The 23,257-nt window shown below is 42.4% G+C and overlaps 1 protein-coding gene across 3 annotated transcripts in view; it reads right to left on the reverse strand.

The window, feature by feature from the left end:
* Positions 1 to 22,025, reverse strand: part of SLC39A8 (solute carrier family 39 member 8) — a 72,452-nt gene extending 50,427 nt beyond the window's left edge. Inside the window, exons 1-2 of one of the 3 annotated variants that reach the window (XM_054508796.2) lie at positions 21,853 to 22,025; positions 20,648 to 21,127 (exon numbers count right to left, since the gene is read on the reverse strand). In XM_054508796.2, the coding sequence (XP_054364771.1) occupies positions 20,648 to 20,866 (219 nt within the window). In that variant the 5' untranslated portion in view covers positions 20,867 to 21,127; positions 21,853 to 22,025. Of the gene's footprint in view, positions 1 to 20,647; positions 21,128 to 21,377; positions 21,527 to 21,558; positions 21,717 to 21,852 lie in introns of those variants that run through there. The other 2 variants (XM_045880675.3, XM_045880677.3) reach the window with 2 other exon arrangements.
* Positions 22,026 to 23,257: the final 1,232 nt, after the last annotated feature.

Genomic DNA, 23,257 nt, shown 5'->3' on the forward strand with positions numbered 1-23,257 from the left:
TCATGATCCCGGAGTCCTGGGATCGAGTCCCGCATCGGGCTCCTTGCTCGGCAGGGAGTCTGCTTCTCCCTCTGACCCTACCCCCTCTTGTGCTCTCTCTCACTCTCTCTCTCAAATAAATAAATAAAATAAAATCTTTAAAAAAAACTAATGATGTAATGTATGGTGATTAACATAACAGTAAAAAATAAATAAATAAACATAAATAAATAAATAAATAAATTTTAAAATAAAATAGCCACCGACCAGCAAGTGGGATGACAATAGCTTTATGCAGCCACCTATTTGGCTTTACAATCTCAATTTCCATAATGCTTTGATTTAACAAAGTTGAACCTGCAACAAAGGAAGCAGTTGTCTAAGAAAGGGCGGTGTTTCTCAGGGCAGGGGCAAACAGGATGAGAGCCCAGTGCCTGAACAGTGAGGTGACAACAAAATAGCTGGAACGGTTGAGGAAGGTCAAACATCCTCTCAAACATACCCCTTCGCCTCCAAAACAAACAAGGAAGAAATTATGAAACCAGTAGGAGCCACAAGGTCTCTTTATGAAAGGATCCAGGATGATGTGTCTGAATAATATGTGTCTTAATAAAACTTCCTGAGCTTTTCTACCATCTGCTTTACATTTACGTACTGAGCTTTTTTCTTTACATCTATTTGTTTTTACAACACTGCTATTCTCGAGGGTACCACCCTGCTGCTTGCTGCGGCCCTTTGAGCTTTGTGTTACAGGAGGCAAACTCCAACCAACAGATACCCTAGTATTCAGTGGGTTGACGTCTTTCTTAAAGACATTTTCTCAGTGTCTGAGTTAAACTCCTTGAGTCTCTTGCCACATTAAGGGGATCTCAAATGGGTCTTCTGTAGATGAAGTGCCAAAGTAAGGAAGTAGTAAAGGTAAGGGGGTTGAGATTCATATCATACATGAGATCTCCAATTATATTCAAAACCATTTAACCAAAGAGTTCCATGCATTTCTTCTTCTACTTCTCCTACTCCTTTTTCCTCACCAATTCTGACTAATCGGAAATTTTGGGGTTTTTTTTGCTGTTTTTGCATCCTTCCCAGACATATCTTTCTGGAAATGCTGGTGCAGGGAGGGGACGGGGCAGGGTTGAATGATAAAGGCAACTTCCTCCTCCAGCATTTTGTAGAGTTAAAACCTGCTTATGATAAATGCCAAAGAGTCAGGTAAGATTTGAAATTACACAGCATGGGTAATGACACAGGGGCTGTCCTTGACTAAACTTTGATCAGGCTCCTCTAAGCCCATGAGGCCTCAGTCTTGCGTCCATCCTTATAGGGCCTGCACTGTCCGGTTTTAGCAAGAATCCTGTTAAGTTACTTTAGAGAGAATCCTCCATCCTTGATATTTGATCACCCTGGTCTGCCTTCAGCAAGAATCCTATTAAGTTTGCTTAACCAAAATCCGCCCCACCCACCCGTGATGTTTCTCTGTAGTAATTTTCCATTCATTGACCCCCACCCTGATCCTCAGCTATAAATCCCCACTTGTCCATTGATGTCTTTGGAACTGAGCCCAGTTCTGGAATAAAATCTGTCTTTACTGCTTCAACTACTGTTGTACTATGCTATAGTATCATAACCGTGTAATCGTACGACGCATGGCATAAATGCCTTCCTTCGTCCCACAAATACTTCTGGAATCATAAAATCTGGGTATAATATTGATGGGAGAAGGGGAAGGTGGGGAAGCTAAAGGATGACAACCAAGAAAAAAATCGCACAAAGGTAAGTAAGTCCTAAGACCCTCCATCAAGAAACCTAATAATTGTGGCAGAAATAAATCTCACACCCATATCTATAAAACCAAAGAAAAAGTGATAAATTCGTGAAACATAATGATAAAGAACTAGGGAAGTTCCTATAAGATAGAAATGATATGCAGAGGAAATCGTCAAAAACAACTTTGAGGTTAGACCTCTGAGAAAGTAGACAGAGGATATTGCCACCAGTGTGACTGGGGGACCTCGGAAAAGAAACACATTTGGGAGGATGGTTGCCAGTTTGGTTGTAGACATTTTAAGTGATAATGCCTGTGGGACACCAGATAGAAATAATGAGGGAGCTTCTTCTGAGAAAGGTCAGGCCAGAGATAAGGACGGGGCTGTCTTCTGTGAGGAGATAAGAGATGAGTGGGAGGGGAGGAGATCATCAGGAGACAGAGCACAGAAAGAAGAGAAAGCTTTGGGAACACATATATCGTTTGTGCAAAAGCAGTAAGAGAGAGCCAGAGAACAAGAAAGAGTAATATAAGCCCCAAACAGAAGAAATCATCTAGGTCAGTAAAATGTACTGAATGCCTGTTATTTTTGCCTGTCCGAGATCCCCATCATCCAGCAACAGACCACCTTCCTGCCACGGGAGCCTCCTTCCATGTGATGTAGCTGGGGCTGACCAGGGAACATCCCACACCTGCCCACTGTCCGGTAGAGCAACTGGAAAAAATCTTTTTTGACTAGGATTGCTATGAGTCTGGGATTTCCTGAGGCCACTTTTCTAGCATGAAAAAGGTGAACTAATGCATAGAGACAGACAGGTTTCCAATACCATCGCTCATCCCCCAGATACAGCTGTGCCTAAAGCTTGACTCCAGTGAACTGAGACAATGAACTGCCTTTGTGATTTAAGCTAATTAAGATTAAGTTTTTTCACTTAAAAATGAAAGAGTCTTGATTGATAAATAATCATTCAAAAGACATTTTCAAAACTAGGAAATGAATGCTACATCCAGAACCTATGGGAAAACAAAAAGATAAGCTTTTCCACTCTTTAAATCTTCTCCATTCCTCTTTTTCTCAACACATAGGCTATTTTCTCTAGTCAAATGGCACAGATTAAATAATACAGAACGCTACGACCACCCGATCCCACATCCACTGTGCCAAGGCCTTCACCACCACACCAGAAGTGAAATATCATCCCATTCAAAAGTCACCCCAAAGATGGTTTCAGATTTTGTTTTTCCATGAATTGTGCTTCTGTGGAAGCTGAGCAATTCACAAACCCAGTAAGAACTAACGCTGCTAGGTGTGGCTGTGTTCTCTCTTATGAGGGTAAATGTAGGAAGAGAGAGCACCTTGTAATGCACTTAGACTCAGGGACAATCAAAATTAGAATGAAACACCTAGTCCAGGCTGTTGTTTAGGATGTCAAATAACTGAGCCACACAAACCTTAAATTTCATCACCAAGCCCCAGGGGAGCCAGGAGTAAAATTGGAACTAGAATCTGAATCTGAAAAAACCCTGTCTAACCCCTTTTCGTTTAGTGACTCCTCTACCCTGCCTTGCCCTGCACACCTGTTGTTTGACAGCAAGAACTACAGCTACCTTCTGGAACTTTCCATGTATGGAGCTGAGATGAAAGCCAAACAACTCACCCTTCCCCAGACTCCAAGTGAATGACTCATCTCCTGTTCTTTGAAGAGATGCGACAGGTAAGAGTTTGAATAAGAATCCACCCAAAATCTTCATCTGTGCTACTCTCGTCAAAGCCAGTCCCACTCCTCCCTCACTGTCATTCATGTATTCATTCATTCACCAAACACAGGACGATCCACATCTTCTCTGGGCCAGGTATTCTGATAGGTGTTGAGAATAATACATGGTTCCATCTTCAATACGCTCACCATTCAGTAGATAGAACATATATATACAAATACTACAGCTATAGTACAATGTAGGAAGGGGAATAGTAAAGATATGTCCGAGCTATTGTGAGGGAAGAGGTCTGGGAAGGCTTCCTGAAGAACAAGATACATGCGCTGAGTCCAAAGTGTTCGTTCAGTGCTTTTGCTGGCTGGAGAGATAAGACAGGAGCCACAAAAACTTACATTAGGCAGAAATCAGTAATGTAAATAAGTATGTGATTAGTTGACAAATGAATTTTATAAACCATAGTTATTATAGGAGTACTGAGAAGCACAGAAAAGCTATATTCGTCTAATCCCCACATCAATGACTAAAGTAGATTTAAGGAGAAATCTGGGATGAAGACATCATGTCTTAGAAAAAAGTAAACTGTCCAGGATGAAACAACTTATAACTGTTAACGACAGAATTCAGACCAACGACTTTGAGCGTTTTCTGACTTCTAAGCCCATCCTCGTGCAGCTATGCCCCTGTTTTGCTGGTTGAACACGGAGAAGAACACAAATAATAAAAGAGAGAACCATTTAGACCCTGGTGAGGAGTATATTTGTTGTCCCTAAAGTGACTTGAGTCACAGAGTTAAATTACTCTTAGATCATATTTAGCCTTATACCCAAAGAGAGATCTCAAAAACCATCGAACATGAGCCAGGTGTTCTCACCGTGGTGAGAATTAAGAAGGAAATGCATGATGGTTGTGATTCTTTGCCTTTCAAATAGCCCTCCTACCCATCAGCCAAACAGGAATGCTGGGCAGGCACAAGGACCACACTCGAGCAGCACACAGCCCAGAACCTGGCACAACCCTCTCTGCCACCTATGCCCGGCTGCTGACACTACCCTGAAGTCCTCCTGTAACAGGTTCATCAAACCTAGAATACCTGGATGTGTGCCATTTTGAATGCTTTGCTTCCCTGTTACTATTTTAAAGTCCGTGTTTTTGCAACTCAAGCAGAGAAGGCAACTGGTTAATTCATCCACCCGAGCTACCATCGCATAACCATACTGGACCATGAGACCAGTACAAGTGGCCATAGATTGTTAGGAACATATTAAGAGGAGGAAAAAGTGAAGATCCAAAATAATTATGTGATGGGAGAGAAACCTCTGGAATCCTTGAGATCATGTTTACCTCAGTATTCACGAACACTAATACTAATAATATAATACTGTGTGCCTGGCACACAGTAGGGTTCAGGAAATACTTGTTGAATGAGTGAATGAGTAAATGCATGAATGAGCTCCTCACTCGTCTTCATGGTATTTTTAAAAGCCAATTGCCAAAACATTTTAAGTTCATAGTAGTAACCTGAACAAAATTACGAAAAGTAAACAAGTGCAGAAAGTGAAGTATACAGAAGAATGTTTCAAATACGGCAACTAGCCAAAGTTCCCAAAAGAACAACTTAAATAGTAGTTGGAGTTTAACAGTCGGGGGTGGGGGGCACTTCTGGCCCTGGAACAAGGGAGGAGTCCCATGCCTTTATCCTTTCCAGGGTGATTGTACAAGCTCATAAGCAGTGGCTCATAGAAGCACACTGGAAGTAGGGTGTTCAAAGTCAGAGTGACTGAAAACACACTTCCAGATTTGTTACTGAGGCAATAATGGAATGACCAAAGCTTAGTCACCAGGAACTGAGAGTACTTACCATTTCCGAACCTCCTTGATATTGCTCAGTGCACATGTGCACTGAGTCACACTTACCAATGTTCTCTTGAACTTTTCCCCCCTTAACTTCCTCTCCAAAGTTTTCTCACAACTATTTTACTGAGCTAAGACAGACTTTTCTAAGGTTTGAGCAAAAAACATTCTAGACACGTGATCTCTAAGTTTAAGAAATGGCTAATCAAGTGATTCCCAACTCGGTTTTCCCAGTTCGTTTTTCCACTTCTCCCCTCAAGTTTTCTTACACTTCTCACCGAAGGCACTAGGGTGCTGATGCATTCCCACCCAGAATGCACACACAGACACACACATGCACACTCACATACACATACGTGCACACGTTCACATTCACTCTCCAAACTACTCCTTAAAAGAAGATAGAAAGGGCCTTTCCTAGATATGCTATTTAAAGAAGATACTTTGGGCGCCTGGGTGGCTCAGTCGTTAAGCATCTGCCTTCGGCTCAGGTCATGATCCCGGGGTCCTGGGATCGAGCCCCGCATCGGGCTCCCTGCCCAGCGGGAAGCCTGCTTCTCCCTCTCCCACTCCCCCTGCTTGTTCCTGCTCTCACTATGTCTCTCTCTGTCAAATAAATAAATAAAATCTTAAAAAATAAGTAAATTAATTAATTAAAGAAGATACCTTGTTTTATGACACATTGTTCAGGAAAATAAGATTATCATGAAATAATATGCACAGAGTGACATCATTGCTATGAATAAGGTTAAATAAAATCTGGACACGTGTCCTTCAAAGTATTAACAGTGTTTATCTCGGGGTGACGAAATTACGCGTGACTTTCATTTTTTCCTTTCTGTTTCGCAATATTTGCCAAAGTTTTAGACAATATATATGTATTCCTATCTCAATTAGAAAAATAAAGTTAGATCATGGGGAGTTTCTTAAGTCTCTTTTTCTAGGTTCCTCCAAACACAATTAAGACAAGTTGGAATTTTTTTTTTTTAATTTTACTAAAGAAAAAGGGATTTTAACGCCATGATACACTTTTTAAAAGAGGTTTACAAAGTTTTCTGATTTCACCGTAGCTACGGACACATTTCTCAGCTCTATCCCATCCACATTCAGTTTCTTAAGGCCCTCTCACCTCTAAAGGCTTGGCATTGTATCAGAGCCTAGACACTGAGTCTGGATTCTTGACTTTCTGACCCGGACCTGCCTCCAGATGGCAGAAGCTACCCTATTTTCCAACACCTGTGAGGATGACCTTCTTGTATTTGCTGCCAGGCTCAAAAAGTCTTTGGGCCTTGCTGCTCACCAAGGGCCTCCCACTCAGTCCCTCCAGGATTAAGTTGTAGAAGGTATGACTGTTCTCCAGGCAAGGCTGGGGCAAATGCCACCAGGAGTGAGTTCATCCTTCAAAGTCATCTTACCTCTGCATACAAGGAATGACTTTATCCATCACAGCCCCAATTTTATGACAAGCCTTTAGCACAGTGGTTCTCAAAGTGTGATCCAGGGACCCCTAGGGGTTACCAAAACCCTTCCAGAGAATATATTAGGTCAAACTTATTTTTATAATAATACTAAGACAGCATTTTCCTTTTCCACTTTCATTCTTTTATGAATGAACAATGGGTGTTCCAGAGGCTATGTGACATACGTCATAACAGACTAAATGCAGAAGCATGTATGAGAATACAGCTGTCTTCTACTAGGCCAGATAGTAAAGAGATTTGCAAAAATGTAAAACAATGTCATTCTTCTCACTAATTTTTTGTCATGGAGAATACTGTTACGTTTTCATCAAAAATGTTAACATAGTATGGGCTTATTAATGCTATTTTTAATCTATGGAATAAGTATTTAAAATTTTTGTCGGGCGCCTGGGTGGCTCAGTTGGTTAAGCAACTGCCTTCGGCTCAGGTCATGATCCTGGAGTCCCGGGATCGAGTCCTGCATCGGGCTCCCTGCTCAGCGAGGAGCCTGCTTCTCGCTCTGACCCTCCCCCCTCTCATGTGCTCTCTCTCTCTCTCTCTCTCATTCTCTCTCTCAAATAAATAAATAAAATCTTAAAAAAAAAATTTTGTCAACATTAATTTCTCTAATAGTAAATATCAATAGATATAAACCACATACACTAAAGGTCTTTGGTGTTCTCAATAATTGTTAAGAGTACAAAGGGGCACAAACTTTGGTCTGGCACGTAAGAATGACACACAGACCCCTACATACCACTTAACTGACAAGTTGGGAGCTTCTATTTGATCTTACCTAATATACTTTTCACCCTGCTTATCCTACATCCCCATAAGATGGTTTCTGCTGAAAACTGCCATTGTCACTCTTCTACTCAAAATGGCTCCCCACACAAAAACAAAAAACTTCTCTTCCGCCAAGAATCTGAAGTCCAAACACTGAAGAACTTCAAGTATCTGTCTCCAATCTTCCTTACTCTCTTTACCATCATCCAAAAGCATATTTGAACTCTCTATTCTAATAAAAAGTTTTAATAAGTCTTGTATTTTACATTCACTGTGACTTTGCACACCCCATGCCCCCCACCTAGAATGCTGATGTATCTCCTCTCAAAGTACCCAACTCCGATGTGTGCTAACATTTGGGCCCTGCCTCCTCTGCTTAATACTGCTATGCTCACTAGACTACTATGCCCACAGTATTTTTGGCATTCACTGTGTGCTTCCTTGTATTATCATCCATTCGTGAAAATGGGTATCTCTTTAATAAGGTCACATGAAGATCTAGAAAGGATGTGTGTGTTCTTTTTATATCTTCTTCAACCCCTACCAAGGCTTTGGACATGTAAGATGCTCAATGTATAACAATCATTAATTTGCCAGATTAAGGAAAGTAAGCGTGGATGAAAAAAATTAGAAACTAGCACACAGGGTGCCTGGGTGGCTTAGTCGGTTGAGCTTCCACCTTCGGTTCAGGTCATGATCCCAGGGTCCTGGGATGGAGCCCCACGTCAGGCTCCCTACCCACTGGGGGGCTTGTTTCTCCCTCTGCCCCTCCTCCCACTCATTCTCTCAATATCTCTCTCTCTCTCTCAAATAAATAAAATCTTAAAAAAAAAAGAGAGAAAGAAACTAGCACACAGTACCTGAGTATAATTCTGAGAAATACAACTGGATAACCTGAGAGTCATTTACCTCTGAAGAGCCAAATTTTCCAAACACTTGTTTCTCTGCTCATGCCAGGAAACTTTCCCAGAACCAGCTCGATGTGGCCCTAATACTACAAATAAGCTATACTGACAGCAACATTTCCACTTGCCTTAGAAATTAGAATTATAAGCTATGGAGAAAATCCAAGTCTAAATGAGAAAAAAAAAAAATCTGACAAAATTCACAAATTAGGAATAAAAACTATTATTTCCTTCTACTTCAATGATATACAGGTTGTATTTTAACATACTGTTTCCTTTATACTATTTTAAAAATTTGTCTGCAACAAATAAAGGAATAGCTGGTTTACCTTGAATTAAGTGAGACATCTAGGCTGACTTAGAAAGTTACGTTAGTATAAAATTTAGTGTTGAAAGATGGAAGTTTTCATTCATTCGACAGATATTTCCTGAATACCTACTAAATGCCGGATACTATGCTAGTTACAGAAATAGAGAAAGTGATTGAAATGCACCCAGCCCCTAAGCTCCCAAATCTTAGAGACTATTACAGGTTTGGATAGAAATATAAGTAACTACAGGATGAGCTGATAAGGGCTAGGGTGGGATCCCTTAATGAGAAGAAAGGATAATTAACCCACCCTAAAGTTATGGGACTGTCAGAGGTTACCAGGAGAAAACAGTATCTAAGCTGAGATGTAAAGGAAAAAGGAAAAACAAGGTTGGAGAAATATGGGGGTAGGAATACTACTGCAGGGCCTTAAGTATCAGACAAGGTGTTTAGATTTTATTCTAACAGTAATGAGAAGCCATTTGAGGATGGTGCAGTGATCAGATCTGCATATGAAAGATTAAGTCTGGTGGCAACGCAGAGCACAGAGTGGGGCACAGAGAGGGTCACAGAGAGGGGCACAGAACGGGGCACAGAGAAGGGCACGGGGCAAGACTGGGGGTGGCAGCAGCCACATGGCAGACATTTATTGAGCACTTAGTGCATGCCAGGCACATGACAAAATGGCAAGATACAATCACTCATTTAATCTCCACAACAATCCCATCAAGCAGGTAAAATTACCCCCATTAGACAAGAGAGAACCCTGGAGTTTAGAGAGATTGAGTCAGAAATATGTTGACGTTCCAGTGACAGGACAGACTGAGGTTGTGCAGAGAGAGTGTGTAAAATCACAGGGAAGAGGACTTGAGACAGAACCCTGAGGAACATCAGTAGGTAAAGAATGAGCAAAGGACACTGAAATGGAAAAGAAGCAGAGAGGTAAGAAAATCAAGGCACACGCAGTTGCTGGCAAGGAAAGGGTGTTTCCAGTAGGATGTGCTCCACACCACCAACACTAATAGAGAGAGGTAAGGCCTGAGAAGCGTCCATTGTGTTTAGCAGTAAGAAGGTTCTGGGTAAGGTCTTGAGGGATAATTTCATGAAATTATGGTCATGATGGTCAGAGCCAGACCAAGCCAGGCCACAATGTGCTGTGGAGGGACGGAAAGGTGCGGAAATGGAATGGAAAGTCATATATTGGGGCGCCTGGGTGGCTCAGTTGGTTAAGTGACTGCCTTCGGCTCAGGTCATGATCCTGGAGTCCCGGGATCGAGTCCCGCATCGGGCTCCCTGCTCGGCAGGGAGTCTGCTTCGTCCTCTGACCCTATCCCCTCTCATGTGTTCTCTCTCTCTCATTCTCTCTCTCTCAAATAAATAAATAAAATCTTAAAAAAAAAAAAAAAGAAAGTCATATATTTCCACTGTCCAGTTATGTTATACAGAAAGCGGGGCACAAAGACCACAGCATGTTCAGGGGATTTCACAGCACAGGGGCCCCACTAACAGAGCCTCTGCCCCAAACCATGAGAAGAAATGGGCATTCGAACTTGAACGTCTGTTCTCCCAGACCAATTTGGACACTTGGTGACTTCTGCCAAATGACTTATTTGTGTCTCAGTTTCTGGGGAAACTGATATGTCTTCATTCTCTCACAGTACTGTTTTGGGTATCAAATGCCAGTAATCAGGAAATAACACTGTAAGGTTGGAAAATGGCTGCGAAGGAACTAACATCAGGTTTTAGAGCTAACTCTGGCTCCTGCAGAGACAACTTCAGCAGGGGAAAAAAATAATACCTTTTTTCTCGTTTTACTGAAACAAGAGTAATATCAGCAGAGAATACCTTCCTACTTCAAATGATTATACAGGTCCAAGTGGCTACAAGAAGCTCCCATCAGGTCTACCCTGACATCCAGGCACATGGATGACAGTAGGGGGCACTTGGATTTTTGGAAAAATCAACCAGCCCCTCCTTGGGATGATATTCTTCAGCCTGAGGAACAAAAGGGGAAGGTCCTACTCAGAATATTTCCTTAACTGAAAAAAAAGGAGGAGGGCGCCTGGGTGGCTCAGTCGGTTAAGCGCCCGACTCTCACCAGCTCAGGTCGTGATCTCAGGGTCGTGAGATGGAGCCCAACTTAAGATTCTCTCTCTCCCTCTCCCTCTGCCCCTGCCCCTCCTCTTCCCTCTCTCTAAAAAATAATAATAATAATTAATTTAAAAAATAATATTTCCTTAACTGGCATTCATCCCAAGATTAAGAATAGAGCCAATGTCTAGCTTTTCTTCTCAAGGTGTGTAGGTGAAGTAAGCAAAGAATATCCCTAAATTCTGAGATCCCTGATCCTAAAGAGAACCGTAGAGCATGATGACTTGATATACAAACTCAATCAGCTGGTATCATCAATCGCAAGCATTCCTTAATAAAAGAGACTGTGTTTTCTTGCACACGTGCTCAATATGTATATAAAGCAGGATCAATCTGTGACCCAACTCAGAATTGGCCTACTGATTTTACCACTCCCATTCCCTTTCATCTGAAGTCTGGGCTACCTTTCATCTCTCACTTATTCCAGTGAGACCAAAGCAGCCCCTGTTCTCTTACCTGCTTTCAACTAAAAAGGCCAGCTAGACGTGAAGGGCCCTGGATTCTGTCAGCTTATAAAACCCATACAGAGATCCTGAAGTAAATCTAAACTTCAAACCACAAGTGCATGAATTTCTAGAAATAGAACATCGACTCCCAACCATTCACATTTCAGGAGTGATGTAAATTTTGGACAAGGGTAATAAAATACAGCCAACTCCTAAATGTAACCTCAGAAGTAATCTGGAGGAGAGGAAATGTCCATAATTTCAATGCATGCTGAAATACTCAATATCATCTCATTAGCCTATACACCTAAGTTTTACATTTTTAGGAATTTATCGGGAGTGTTTGATCAAAGGGAAGCTGAGGCAAAAGGTAAAAGACTCTAGAGGTGAGAGCTGTCATGGAAACTAACACTGAAACCAAAGTCAATGGACTGACGTGTTTCTCACTGAACTTTTCATTTCATTAATCCTTGCTGTCCTTTTATAGCAGTGTTTTCCTCTGTAAGTTGACTGACCCTGGGGTACTCAGGCCTCCAGTGAAAGAGAATTTTGTTAAGAACAGTATAGTTATATCAAGTAACACAGTATTATAATAACTATGCATTGAGCATATATTTGAGCCAGGCAATATGTGTTTTACATATATTGTCTTACTTGTTATTTATTATTTGAAGTAATATAGGCAATGAAGAAAAATCTTATTTGAATTACTACATGTAAGGCAGTAAATATATAAGTGCCTGAAATATAGTGGTTGCTCAGTAAATGTTATTATTGTTCTTATTTTTTAGTTCAAACAACCATCCTATGAGTAAGGTTCATTTTTTTCAGTTCACAGATTTAAAAACTAAGGATTAAGGAAGTTAAGTGGCTTGCCTGTGATTCCCCAGCTAATAAGTGACAGAATTAGAATTTCAGCCCGGGTCTGTTTGATTCCAGAGGCCAAATTGTTAACCATTATGTTGTATTCTCTACTATAGTTAGAGATCTAAGGAGCTCACCAAATAAATCGATGACAACTCTGGATTATTTTTGAGCTAGGTTCATGGAACTAAAGCCTTAGAGGCCTTATCAATGCATACCTGTTTTTGTTCTCTAGCCATTCAGTTAGTTATGAAACAGTCAAGGTATTAAATATTTGGACTTGGAAAGCATACTACTACTTTTCAGGTTAACACCTTTGATCTAGATTCACAAATTTTTGTTTTTGTTCTCCTTAAACTCCAGGCCAAGAAAAACAACAGAGGATCTTTGGAAGGAGACAGAAACCAACTGAAACAAGGCTCCATTCTGGAGATTTTCTATGCTCCCAAATCCCATCATCACACAGGTAACTCAATGATAGTTTCATTTCTTTATAAAATAAATCTCAAGACCTGGTGAACCCATTTGGCTCCTGAAATAGACAACTGGGAATAGTTTGAGAATAAACTAATTAGTTTCAATTACAAGCAGGAACCTACTGTTATCTGGAGTTGGGGATGGGAAAACTCTCTGAAAACTACAGTTTCTTAGGTGGTCTAGAGTTCAGTAACATTCTTTTTTTTTTTTTTTTAAATAAATTGCATGGTAAATGATCCTAATATTAACTGTTTACACCTAGCAATATGGACAATCCCTTGAGGAAATGCCACTCTGAATATAAGTAACTTGCAGACTCTTATTACCAACCACATTAAGCTGCCTTCATAAAGGGGTTGCTTTTCTTTTCCCTGAGGAATATCAATCCCTCTCAACTTCAGGCCTCATTTTCCATTCCTATTTATAGTCCTATTTTTCTCCCCCAACCCCTACTACCACCAAAAGAAATGGATAACTTAGAGGATTCAAATGTACATTAAATTTAAAAGAAAAAAAAAAACCTTAAACTACAGTCATAGTTGAAAAACAATGGGTTTTTATGATGGGTAAATGAAGTCCCCTCCTCTCAGCATCTCCCAGGATGGGTCTCATCGGGAAACAGGAATATGGCATGACTCCTGGAAAGCATAAAACCTGCAAGGCTCCCACCCAGCTACTCTACTCTGCACATCCCTCGTGAGGAATAAGATCTATCCCCGTTAAGGAAGAACGTTTTTACCTCTGCCCTCTCCTGTTCACGTGTGTGAGAGCTCAAGCTCCCTCACAGCATAGACTGCCCCTGGTCAGAGCTAGGAATTCCGCTCACCGCCTCTTCCCTCACTGCTTCCTTCATGCTATCACTAGTGTTCATATGTTGGTGAGTCACAGCCAGCCTAATGCTATCTCTCACCATATTTGCCCCAGGGATTACTTAGCTACACAGTTTTACCTTGCACGCCTCTCACAAGTCTCCATCTTATTTCTTATTTCAATTCGAAGCTCTCTGAGGAAAAGGACCCATTATCACCACTGTGGTTTCTATAGTCTTGCCACAGTTCCCTTCCTGTGACCAAGGAATGGATAAGCTGATTGTGATCAATGGTGAGTAACTTCTATTCATAGTTCAAAATCTGAAGGAACAGTTGCCCAAGCTAGAGAGAGCATGATTTTCAAGACCATAATTTAAAACATCCACTACGGCATTGTGTTTAGGATTGCCTGAGGCCCTACCACTTACTGTGTTACACTGGTTAAGTTAATTAACCTTTCTGTACCACATTTTTCTCATGTGTAAAATGAAGATAATAATGGTGCCATTATCATAGGATTGTTGTGAGGATGAAATGTGATAATACAAATAAATCGGTTAAAAAATATGGCACATAGTAAAAGACCAATAAATTCTGAGATACCGTTATTTATGATATGTACAAATGGGTGCATGAGACTCTTCGGGTAGTTAGACATGGAAAGAATAAAGCGCATTTTCCCATACGCATCTCGGTCATACCTTGTGGGAAACAGAAAGCCTCAACAACAGTGGTGCATGTTCGCTCCAACTCCGAGATCTCTGAGAAAACTCGAGATTGCAGGGTTAAAAATAACCCGAAAGAGGGGCGCCTGGGTGGCTCAGTTGGTTAAGCGACTGCCTTCGGCTCAGGTCATGATCCTGGAGTCCCTGGATCGAGTCCCACATTGGGCTCCCTGCTCAGCGGGGAGTCTGCTTCTCCCTCTGACCTTCCCCCCTCTCATGTGCTCTCTCTCTCTCTCAAATAAATGAATAAAATCTTTAAAAACTAAAAAAATAAAAAAATAAAAAAAATAAAATAACCCGAAAGGATCAGAGTGAAATGCCCTTGGGACATGTGTGGTCAGTTCTGAAGTACGCAGCAGAAGATGTCTTGTAGATGGGAAGCCAGCTGTAAACGGCACACTGGGCACTCCCCTCTGTTCCTTTATTCTGTTTTAAAGATTCTTACGTGCTTGACTAATCCTGTATACAGGGAGGAATGTGCCTTACTACGCCCCTGCTGTAAACCATTATAGATCCATATCGCTGTAGAAGGTATATAAGAGTATGGAGAATAGGGACGCCTGGGTGGCTCAGTCGTTAAGCGGCTGCCTTCGGCTCAGGTCATGATCTCAGGGTCCTGGGGTCGAGTCCCACATTGGGCTCCTTGCTCAGTGAGGAGCCTGCTTCTCCCGCTCCCCCTGCTTGTGCTCTCTCTCTCTGACAAATAAATAAAAATCTTAAAAAAAAAAAAAAAAAAAGAGTATGGAGAATAAACCTCAGCACCTCGGACCGCTCGCTCGGGGTCCCCTGTGCCTCGTTCTACTATCGCCTCTTTTTCTCAGTTCCTTCGCTGCCCCAGGTCCCCGACTCTCTGAGGTCGACAATACCTGGCATGGAGGCAAACTAAGCTCTGACATCATAGTCAAATGAATTATGAGCGTCCTTCATTTTCCCAAAACCTCTTGGAAACAATGATCTAACTGTACACCATCAACTAAAATGAGAATGATATAATAGAGGAGAATAGATACATTGTCTTGAAGGAAAAGCAACCAGAGACCTAAATGCAGCCTCGCCCTCTGTCCTGCCCTTCTGTCTCTCCCTTCATCTCTCACCTGAACAAGCAGGCTGGAAGGCATTCCTAGAAGATTTACCCCCACCCTTTCTCAGAACATAAAGGTCAAAAGAAAACCCCCCTCCGTCCACGTCAGGGGTTCCCACAGCCTCCCTCATCTAACCCACCACTACCCCCACTCCAGGAAAAAGTACAATAGAGAACAACAAACTATGCACACAACACATAGGTAATGAACACACACGCACACACACACACCCCTTCTGTTGGCTACACACTGCTAACCTGGCCATCCGGTGAAGTAAAAAGCCAAGAGTTACCTCACTGCCTCTCCCTCTGGCATCATTAGGCTGGAAGCAATGAAGGAAAAGATTTAACAAGAGTCAAATGACACTATAGGCAAAAGATAGAAGTAGAAGGTATTTATTGGGGGAGGGGAGCTTTTTTGCCTGCTCTTCTACAAGAAGCAGCGCCTTTATGCTACCTCCTGACTGTCTCCAGGCTCAAGCAATCATTACATTGGCAAACCACTGCAGTCTCCTCCTTCGTTCCATCTAGACCCAGCCCAACACATTCCACACTCTCATGCAGATGAATTTTCTGAAAACACAAGGCGGATCCCTATTCCACTTTCATTTGCAATTCTTTAATTAGACATATCGTGTTATTGTGCATTATTATAGTTATGTGTGCATATGTCATACCTCCCTCAATAAACTGTAATGCCATGGGAGAACCCAAACTATATTACTCATATTAAACAATCTTCACTCATTCATTCAAAACATGCATAAAATATGTGTTATGTACCAGGCACTATACTAGCCCCTAGAGATGAGTCAGGTCATTCCCTTCAATGTGTTTAAAATCATATGTGTATATGTCGGTTGTGGGGGCTGGGTGGGGAGAGCCATATAAACAGAAAATTGTAATGCATGGAATTATTTACATTGTATAATATTATGATATAATTGCAATATATAATATATTACTATCGCATAGGCACCAATTAACATAAGATCACATAGAAGGGGCTCCTACTAGGGACGCCTGGTAGCTCAGTCATTAAACATCTGTCTGCCTTTGGCTAAGGTCATGATTCCAGGGTCCTGGGATGGAGCCCCGCATGGGGCTCCCTGCTCCGCGGGAAGTCTGCTTCTCCCTCTTCCACTCCCCCTGCTTGTGTTCCCTCTCTCACTGCGTCTCTCTCTGTCAAATAAATAATTAAATCTTTAAAAAAAGAAAAAAAGAAGAGGCTCCTACTAAACCCTTGGGCAGATCAAGAAAGGCTTCTCAGAAGAAATAACATCTAAACTGATAGCTGAAGCATCAGCAGATACACAGGGAGAACCAGGAACTATGGGCAGTCCATTAAGACATAGTAGTGGCAAAGAAGAAGGCTTGAGAAATACACAGGAACCAGATCATAAAAGGGCTTAAGCCACATTAAAGAGTTTGAAGTTTATCCTGAAGAAGTTGAATTGTTTTAGTAAGAGGAGTGATGTGATCAGATTTCTACTTTAAAAATGACCACTTTAATTAGAGTATAGCAGTCATTCAAAGTATTTGTTGAACACATGACTAGTTAAGTGTAAGTAGCGTAATAAAAAAATATCGCAGGAATTCAAAAGAAAGAGAAATCAGTGAATCGGTGCTGGCTGTGATACCCCAAAAAAGTTTTATGGAGGAGTTTAACTCGTCTTTCAAAAAAGTACGATTTTGATAGGGTAATTGAAGGAAAAGCACTTTCTAGTTGGAAACAGGAAGAGTACAAGGAAGATAATGAGCTAGGAAGTGTCTGTGCCAAAGTTTCAGGTGAATTCACAGAAGAGCAAATAGTTTAGTTTAGTGCGTGCTAGGTCTGGAGAGATAGGTTGGCATCTCAGGGTCAGCCTTGAGGGATGGGGGGCCTTGAATGCCGATCTCAGGATTTAAACTTCACCAGCAAAGAGACTGCCAGCTCCTGGCTGAGTTTTGAAAGGAGAGAGGCATACTCCAAGTGTTGTGTTAGGAAGATTGAATATGAATTGGAAGAGGTTTAAACACAAGGTCCAGGTAACAAGATGTAGGAATGTAAAAGGAAAAACAATGTGCTGCAAGATACATATCAAAAAAAAAAAAAAAAGAGAAGTAAAAGCATAGGGTTGGGTGATGGGTAGAACAAAGGTCACCTCACATGCCAACCTCCTACATCTCCAGCACCCCTACTAATTTCCCTGGTAGGCTGATTTATCTGAATAGACAAATCTCCTGCAGCTTTGTGTTATCATCTGGATGATGAGAGTCTTCTCTTTTATGAAGCTGTTTAACCAGTGTCTACACCTAAGAACTAGGAGGTAAGGTTTTTTTGAAAAGAAAATGAAGAGAAAAGAATATTTGGAGAATGAGAGAAGACAATCGGAACAAACAAAAGGTAACACTGAGGCCATTCTTAAGTCCCCTAAATCAGTCACCCATGGTATTCATTCAGTTGGGGCACCACTGTTTATTGCAGGAACCCCCTCAGATAGATCAGACTTACACCCAGTCCTGGGACCCCAGAGACTGAATTAGCTCAAAGAGTTCCCTCCTCTCATTGTTGGGGTCACCTCCTCTACCCACTCTTTGTAACCTCAGTAACCACAAGAAGCAGAAGGATAAACTCAATTGTTCTGTTGTCTCCTGTTTGAACTCGGGTCACTTTGGTCTCCCAAAGCGACAACTTAATTTAATAGTACTTACGGATACTGAAAAAAAATATTAGAAATCCCCTTCCAAAATTGTCTAACAAACTTCCAGGGTACAGTAGTCTATTACTTAAGAAAAGCTGACCTAAGAAACATCACAGCCCTCATCCAAAGGAACAATGTCATTTACAAATAGATCTCTTAGAAGAGTCAATAAATCCCTGGCTCATCAAAATAAATTCTATTTTCTCAGCCTTTTTCAAAGTCAGAAAGTCAGGCTTCTCACAATAGGCCCATGTATTATTTATTCTACTTTACGGCAGGTGGGGAAACTGAAGTTGCATTCTTTAAGATAGAGATATTAAGGGGCGCCTGGGTGGCTCAGTTGGCCAAGCGTCTGACTCTTGGTTTCGGCTCAGATCCTGATCTCAGGATGGTGAGATCAAGCTCCTTGGCAGGCTTGGCACTCAGCAATGGCTCTGCTTGGGATTCTTTCTCTCCCTCTATCCCTCCCACTCATGTATGCTGCCCTCGCGCTCTCTCTCTCTCTCTCTCTCTCTCAAATAAATAAGTAAATCTTTAAAAAAAACAATAGAGATATTAATGGCTCTAAATTTTGTTCCAAATTGGATGGTGTCTTGCTATAACAGATATGAATGCCAGCTAATTAGTAGATTCTCTGCAATGGCATTTCATTTGTCACTGTTTAACTGATGACTATTGTTTTCTTTAGCACTTTTTAGTTGATGTTTGTTAGGCCTGATTACATGATAAAATTTCCTCAGCTTCCCTTTGTTTCCAAAGTAATTATAGGCTTCTTCCTCTCTCTTTTTGATGCCCACAGACGCCATAATGAAGGCAGTTAAATATGCAAAATGAGAATAAGAAACAAGGTGTCAACATACATATAATTTACTTTTGAGGCATCCGACTTACTCATAAACTAGGGATCATATTGCTAATAAAATTATCCGATTTTCCAAAAAAATTTGGACATATTTTCCAGTGTCTTCGCCAACAGATGGTTCAGGGGTCTTTTGCCACTTTATAATTCATCTACACCTCTTCAGACATGACGAGATAAGGAGATAATGTAAGTGAAAACAATGTGTGGGCCACAGATATGCAGCTGCAAGCAAAATCCCCACACTTCTTTCCAAGCATATGACCGCCCCTACTCCTACCTAGAACAGTTTAGTCAGCTATCTCCCCTAATTGAAAAGAGACTGCAACTAGACAGAAAATACTTAGGAAGGTGTTTGCTTTATTTTCTAAAATAGCTATATACTATGGGGGCATTTCAGTTACCCAACATAGAAGTTCTCAGACTTTAAACCAAAGGTAATATCATGCCAGAACGGAAACTATACATAATTTACCAAAGAACATATATAAGCAGACCACAAAACACTTCCAGATCAAAGGCAGTTCACTTTCTGAAACCCCCACGGCATCAGAAAGCCCTACTTCTTCCCAAGTATTGTATGTTTTAATTGAGGTAAGCTATTTGTAATAAAAAAAAAAAAATGCCAACCTATCTGTAATTTTATTAGCAAGGATTTTACCTGATTAAAGTTTCCTTATCTGGCATCTAAGATTAGATACGTTGGGAAATGCTAAATTCCTGAGTGGAGAACACATAGTATGCCGTATTTCCCAAACATCTCAGAACACAAACACTTTTTCTAACACAAACAAACATTGCCCAGAAGTGGCAAACACTATGCAAAATACTGCATACTGCTGCTCATCATCAGTTGTCACTGGAACAAGAGCAGAAGGAAAAAAAAAAAAATCGAAGCGTTGAGTTAACTGAATTTTTAGAAGTGGGGAGGAGTTCTGGGGAGGATGCTAAAAGCACATTTTGCCTACCTCACAGTTTTAAGAAATACTCAGTCACAGAACATTTATTATGGAGGTGACTAGGAATCTATAATGGCATCTTTTTTTTTTTTGAAACTTACTAACAGGTATGATCTTAAAATTCTCCCAGGTAGCTCATGGCTGTCTTTAAATCCTAGGCATTACCAAATGTCTGGCTAATACTGTGTATACATACTGAGAAATATATTTTTATTTTGAATGAAAATTAGAATCAAACACTTGACCTGACAAATGACTAAAAACTAAGACTCTAAACCCAGTCTGGGCATCAGCTGGGTACGTGATCTTGGTCAAGGCCTCCTTGGTTTCCCGATGTCTGTACAATAGACCCTTCAGCTCTGTAAGCCTCATGAAACCCACCTAGGAAAGACACCTACAGCAGTTCTTACCCCTCAAGCAACAGTTGATGAGGGTGGCATGTGAGCCACTATCTTTGCTGGGAAGATTTAAGTACACCGTTCCAATCTAAAAAGCATCTCATAAGGTGCTTCCAGCCCTCAACTACTTCATAAACTGTTCTGTAAAATTTTATAACCACAGGCGTCTGCCCTCTCCGCTCATCAGGAGTAAAACTGCAACATCTGGCTCCCTCCACAACACCAGCCCTTTATAAAACCCTGGTAAAAGAAAGCCCAGGGCGGTGCGAATCAAGGGCCACCGATCAGTTACCGCCTCACACTTGAAAAATGCCCCGATAGTCTTCCTCCCTCACTTTTCCCAAATAAATAGCGTTCTTACACAAATGAAAGTCCACGGACCCCGAGAGGCTGGAAGGGCCGCGCGGGCCCGGCCGTACCTGATTGAAGTGCAGCTGCCCGGCCTCGGCGACACCCTCCTCGGGGGCGGCTCCCAGCTGCTCCAGCAGGCGCGCGAGCTGCGCCGCCGACAGGCTGCGATTCGCGCCGAACACGCTCAGCACATCCTCGCTAAAGGCGAGCCCGGGCCCCACCGCCGCGCCTCCGATGCCCGCGGCCGCCAGCAGTAGGAGCCCAGCCACCGCCCGGCCCGGGGCCATCCCGGCCGGGGCTGCCTCTCGAGGGCCTGAAACGGGCTGCAGCGCCCCGGGACGCTCTGGGCGCACCGGCGTCGGTGCCCAAGGGCGCGCGGATCAGGCGTCGTCGGCGCGGGTCCGAGTCAGCCGTGACTGGGGCGCCCGTGGTCCTCCGCCGCCTTCGGAAGAGCAGCAGCCCGCGACCTGCGGGGCATTGAAGTGGAGGTGCAGCGGGGGGGGGTGGGGAGCGATAAGCAGAGCGGGCCCCCGGGCCTCCTGGAGAGCCTAAGATAAAGAGGACAAAGGGGGACAGAGATAAAGGCCAGCGGGCCACCCGCCGGCCAGCCCCGGGAGCACTGCCTTGCCCGAGCCCTCGAACGCCCGGCCGGACAGGGGGCCAACTGCCCTGGAGCCGGGTTTGCAAATGTCCCAGGATTTGCATAGTGTGGTGACACACGCTCCTCCCGGATATAAAGCCCCAAGCCAAACAATTTCTTTAGGAAGAACTAAAACCACTCTCACTATAGAACCCCACCTCTTCTTCCTGTCTTGCTGCTAAATTCCCTCAGAGCAAACTCAGACGCGGGGAGACAAGGCAGTCCCCAAGGAGCTGCAGGAAATAGCTCTTTCGGAGTCCTGGACTTTGCGTCCAAACGGGACCTCCCTCTCCCAGATCTCTTTGCTGGGCTTGGCAAACTAGCCTGCTAACCTCTCACCTCGCCTGTCTCTTTCTGCTTCTGCGTCTCTGTGTGTGTCCACGTGAGTCTCAGTCTCTCTCTTTCTCTCTGTCTCTCTCTCAACACTATCTGGCAAGTCCGCTCGGAAACTCCGAGCCCGGGCCCTATCCCCTTTACAGATAAGAGGCGGGCCCTGTCCCCGCCTCTCTGGCACGTGGTCACACGCACTCCCCCAGCCTGAACTCCCGCTCTCGTCCACGCCGGGGCGCAGAGCCGCCGGCGTTGCGCATTCCTCCCCGGACCCGGCTCTCCACCCTCGCCCCGGGGGGTTACCTGAATGCCACATCTGTGTCGGTGTCCCCAGCCTCCTTTCTGGTCTCGGTGGTCTCTTTGTTACCTTGCTGAAACCAACTTCCTGGAATAGAGTCTGGAGCCCCATGCATTGTCTAAGAGATTAGCAGGAATTGGCTTTTTTGTAGTACTTCGTAAACTCCGAGGAAAAAAAGGAAACCAAATCTCCAGCGTGGTGGCGGGCTGACTGAGCCTGCACTTCCCAAGTCGGCCCTTCCTGACGCCGCACAGGATATCCGCAGATCAGAATGAGTGTTTGTTTGTTCAAATGAGGGTTCAAGAAAAGCTGACTTAGGTGTGAGATCAACAGGCTTGTGCAAAGTGAATGCGGTGTTTGGGGACAAAGGTTGTGTCTAGTGGATATAATTGCCCAGAAATAAAGTAAATCTTGGTTCGCTGCTCCATGGCTAAGTACAATAAGAATTCAAAGTGGTGTTCTTGCCTTTCACTCGGAGAGTGCACAGCCTCCTAAAACAGCCGAATTTAAGAGACACTAAGTGCAGAAAAAGGCAAGGAGATGTGGAAGAGGGACTTAAATGTAAATGTGAAAAATAGAGACAGAAAGAGAAAATTCCAGAGGGATAAGGATCTAGGTGGACATAACTGAGGGCTATCATATGGAAAATGTTTAACTGTATTCTAACCAGTAACAGGGCAGAGTCACCAAGAAGAAGGTTTCTGCGGAATATAAAGCACAAGTGCTTTGGGAGGTAGTGATTTCTCCATGATTGAGAGTGTTTCAAACCCACAGGTTAAGTGGTAGAAGGATTCCTGTCTTGGAGGGAGATCAGCAAAATGATCTTGATGGTGTGTCCCTTCCAATTATAAAATCTGTATATTTGTTGGGAATAATTTATGAATTTATAATGGTACAAAAAGGGCAAGTATTTCACCCAAGGGCCAGAAGTAAGTTCATGTCACAGTTAAGCTCTTAAACTATACAAATGATGGGACTCTTTGAGATTTTTATTGGATTCTTAAATGTAGTTTGTTGTTTATTTTTCCTTTTGACCTCAGTGACTCAAGGTGATTCTTTGAAATTCATGAATGCTTCAGGTAGTTCATCCACATCCAGCAAGTTGTTTATTCCCATCTTGAACTGCAACATTGCTAAGATGTTGGATTTTCCACAAATATAAATGGGTTTTAAATAATACAAATTTGTATTGCAGATTTTTTTAAGTAAAATTTTTGTATTAGTCATTCATGCCTAAATACATACATTTTGTCTGCCCATCAACCCCAAAAGACAATAAACAGTAAAATAAGTAATAATCAACTTGCTTGGCAACTTTACCAAATACGGTTAATATGATTTAAGCATGCAATTAAGAGAGAGTATTCAGAAAATTACAAGGTACTAACTACCAAATTGGCAAGGCTAATT

This window comes from Mirounga angustirostris, unplaced genomic scaffold, assembly GCF_029215605.1.
Source record: "Mirounga angustirostris isolate CCGP_5_RB_7025 unplaced genomic scaffold, mMirAng1.0.hap1 SCAF_2, whole genome shotgun sequence".
NCBI lineage: Eukaryota > Metazoa > Chordata > Mammalia > Carnivora > Phocidae > Mirounga > Mirounga angustirostris.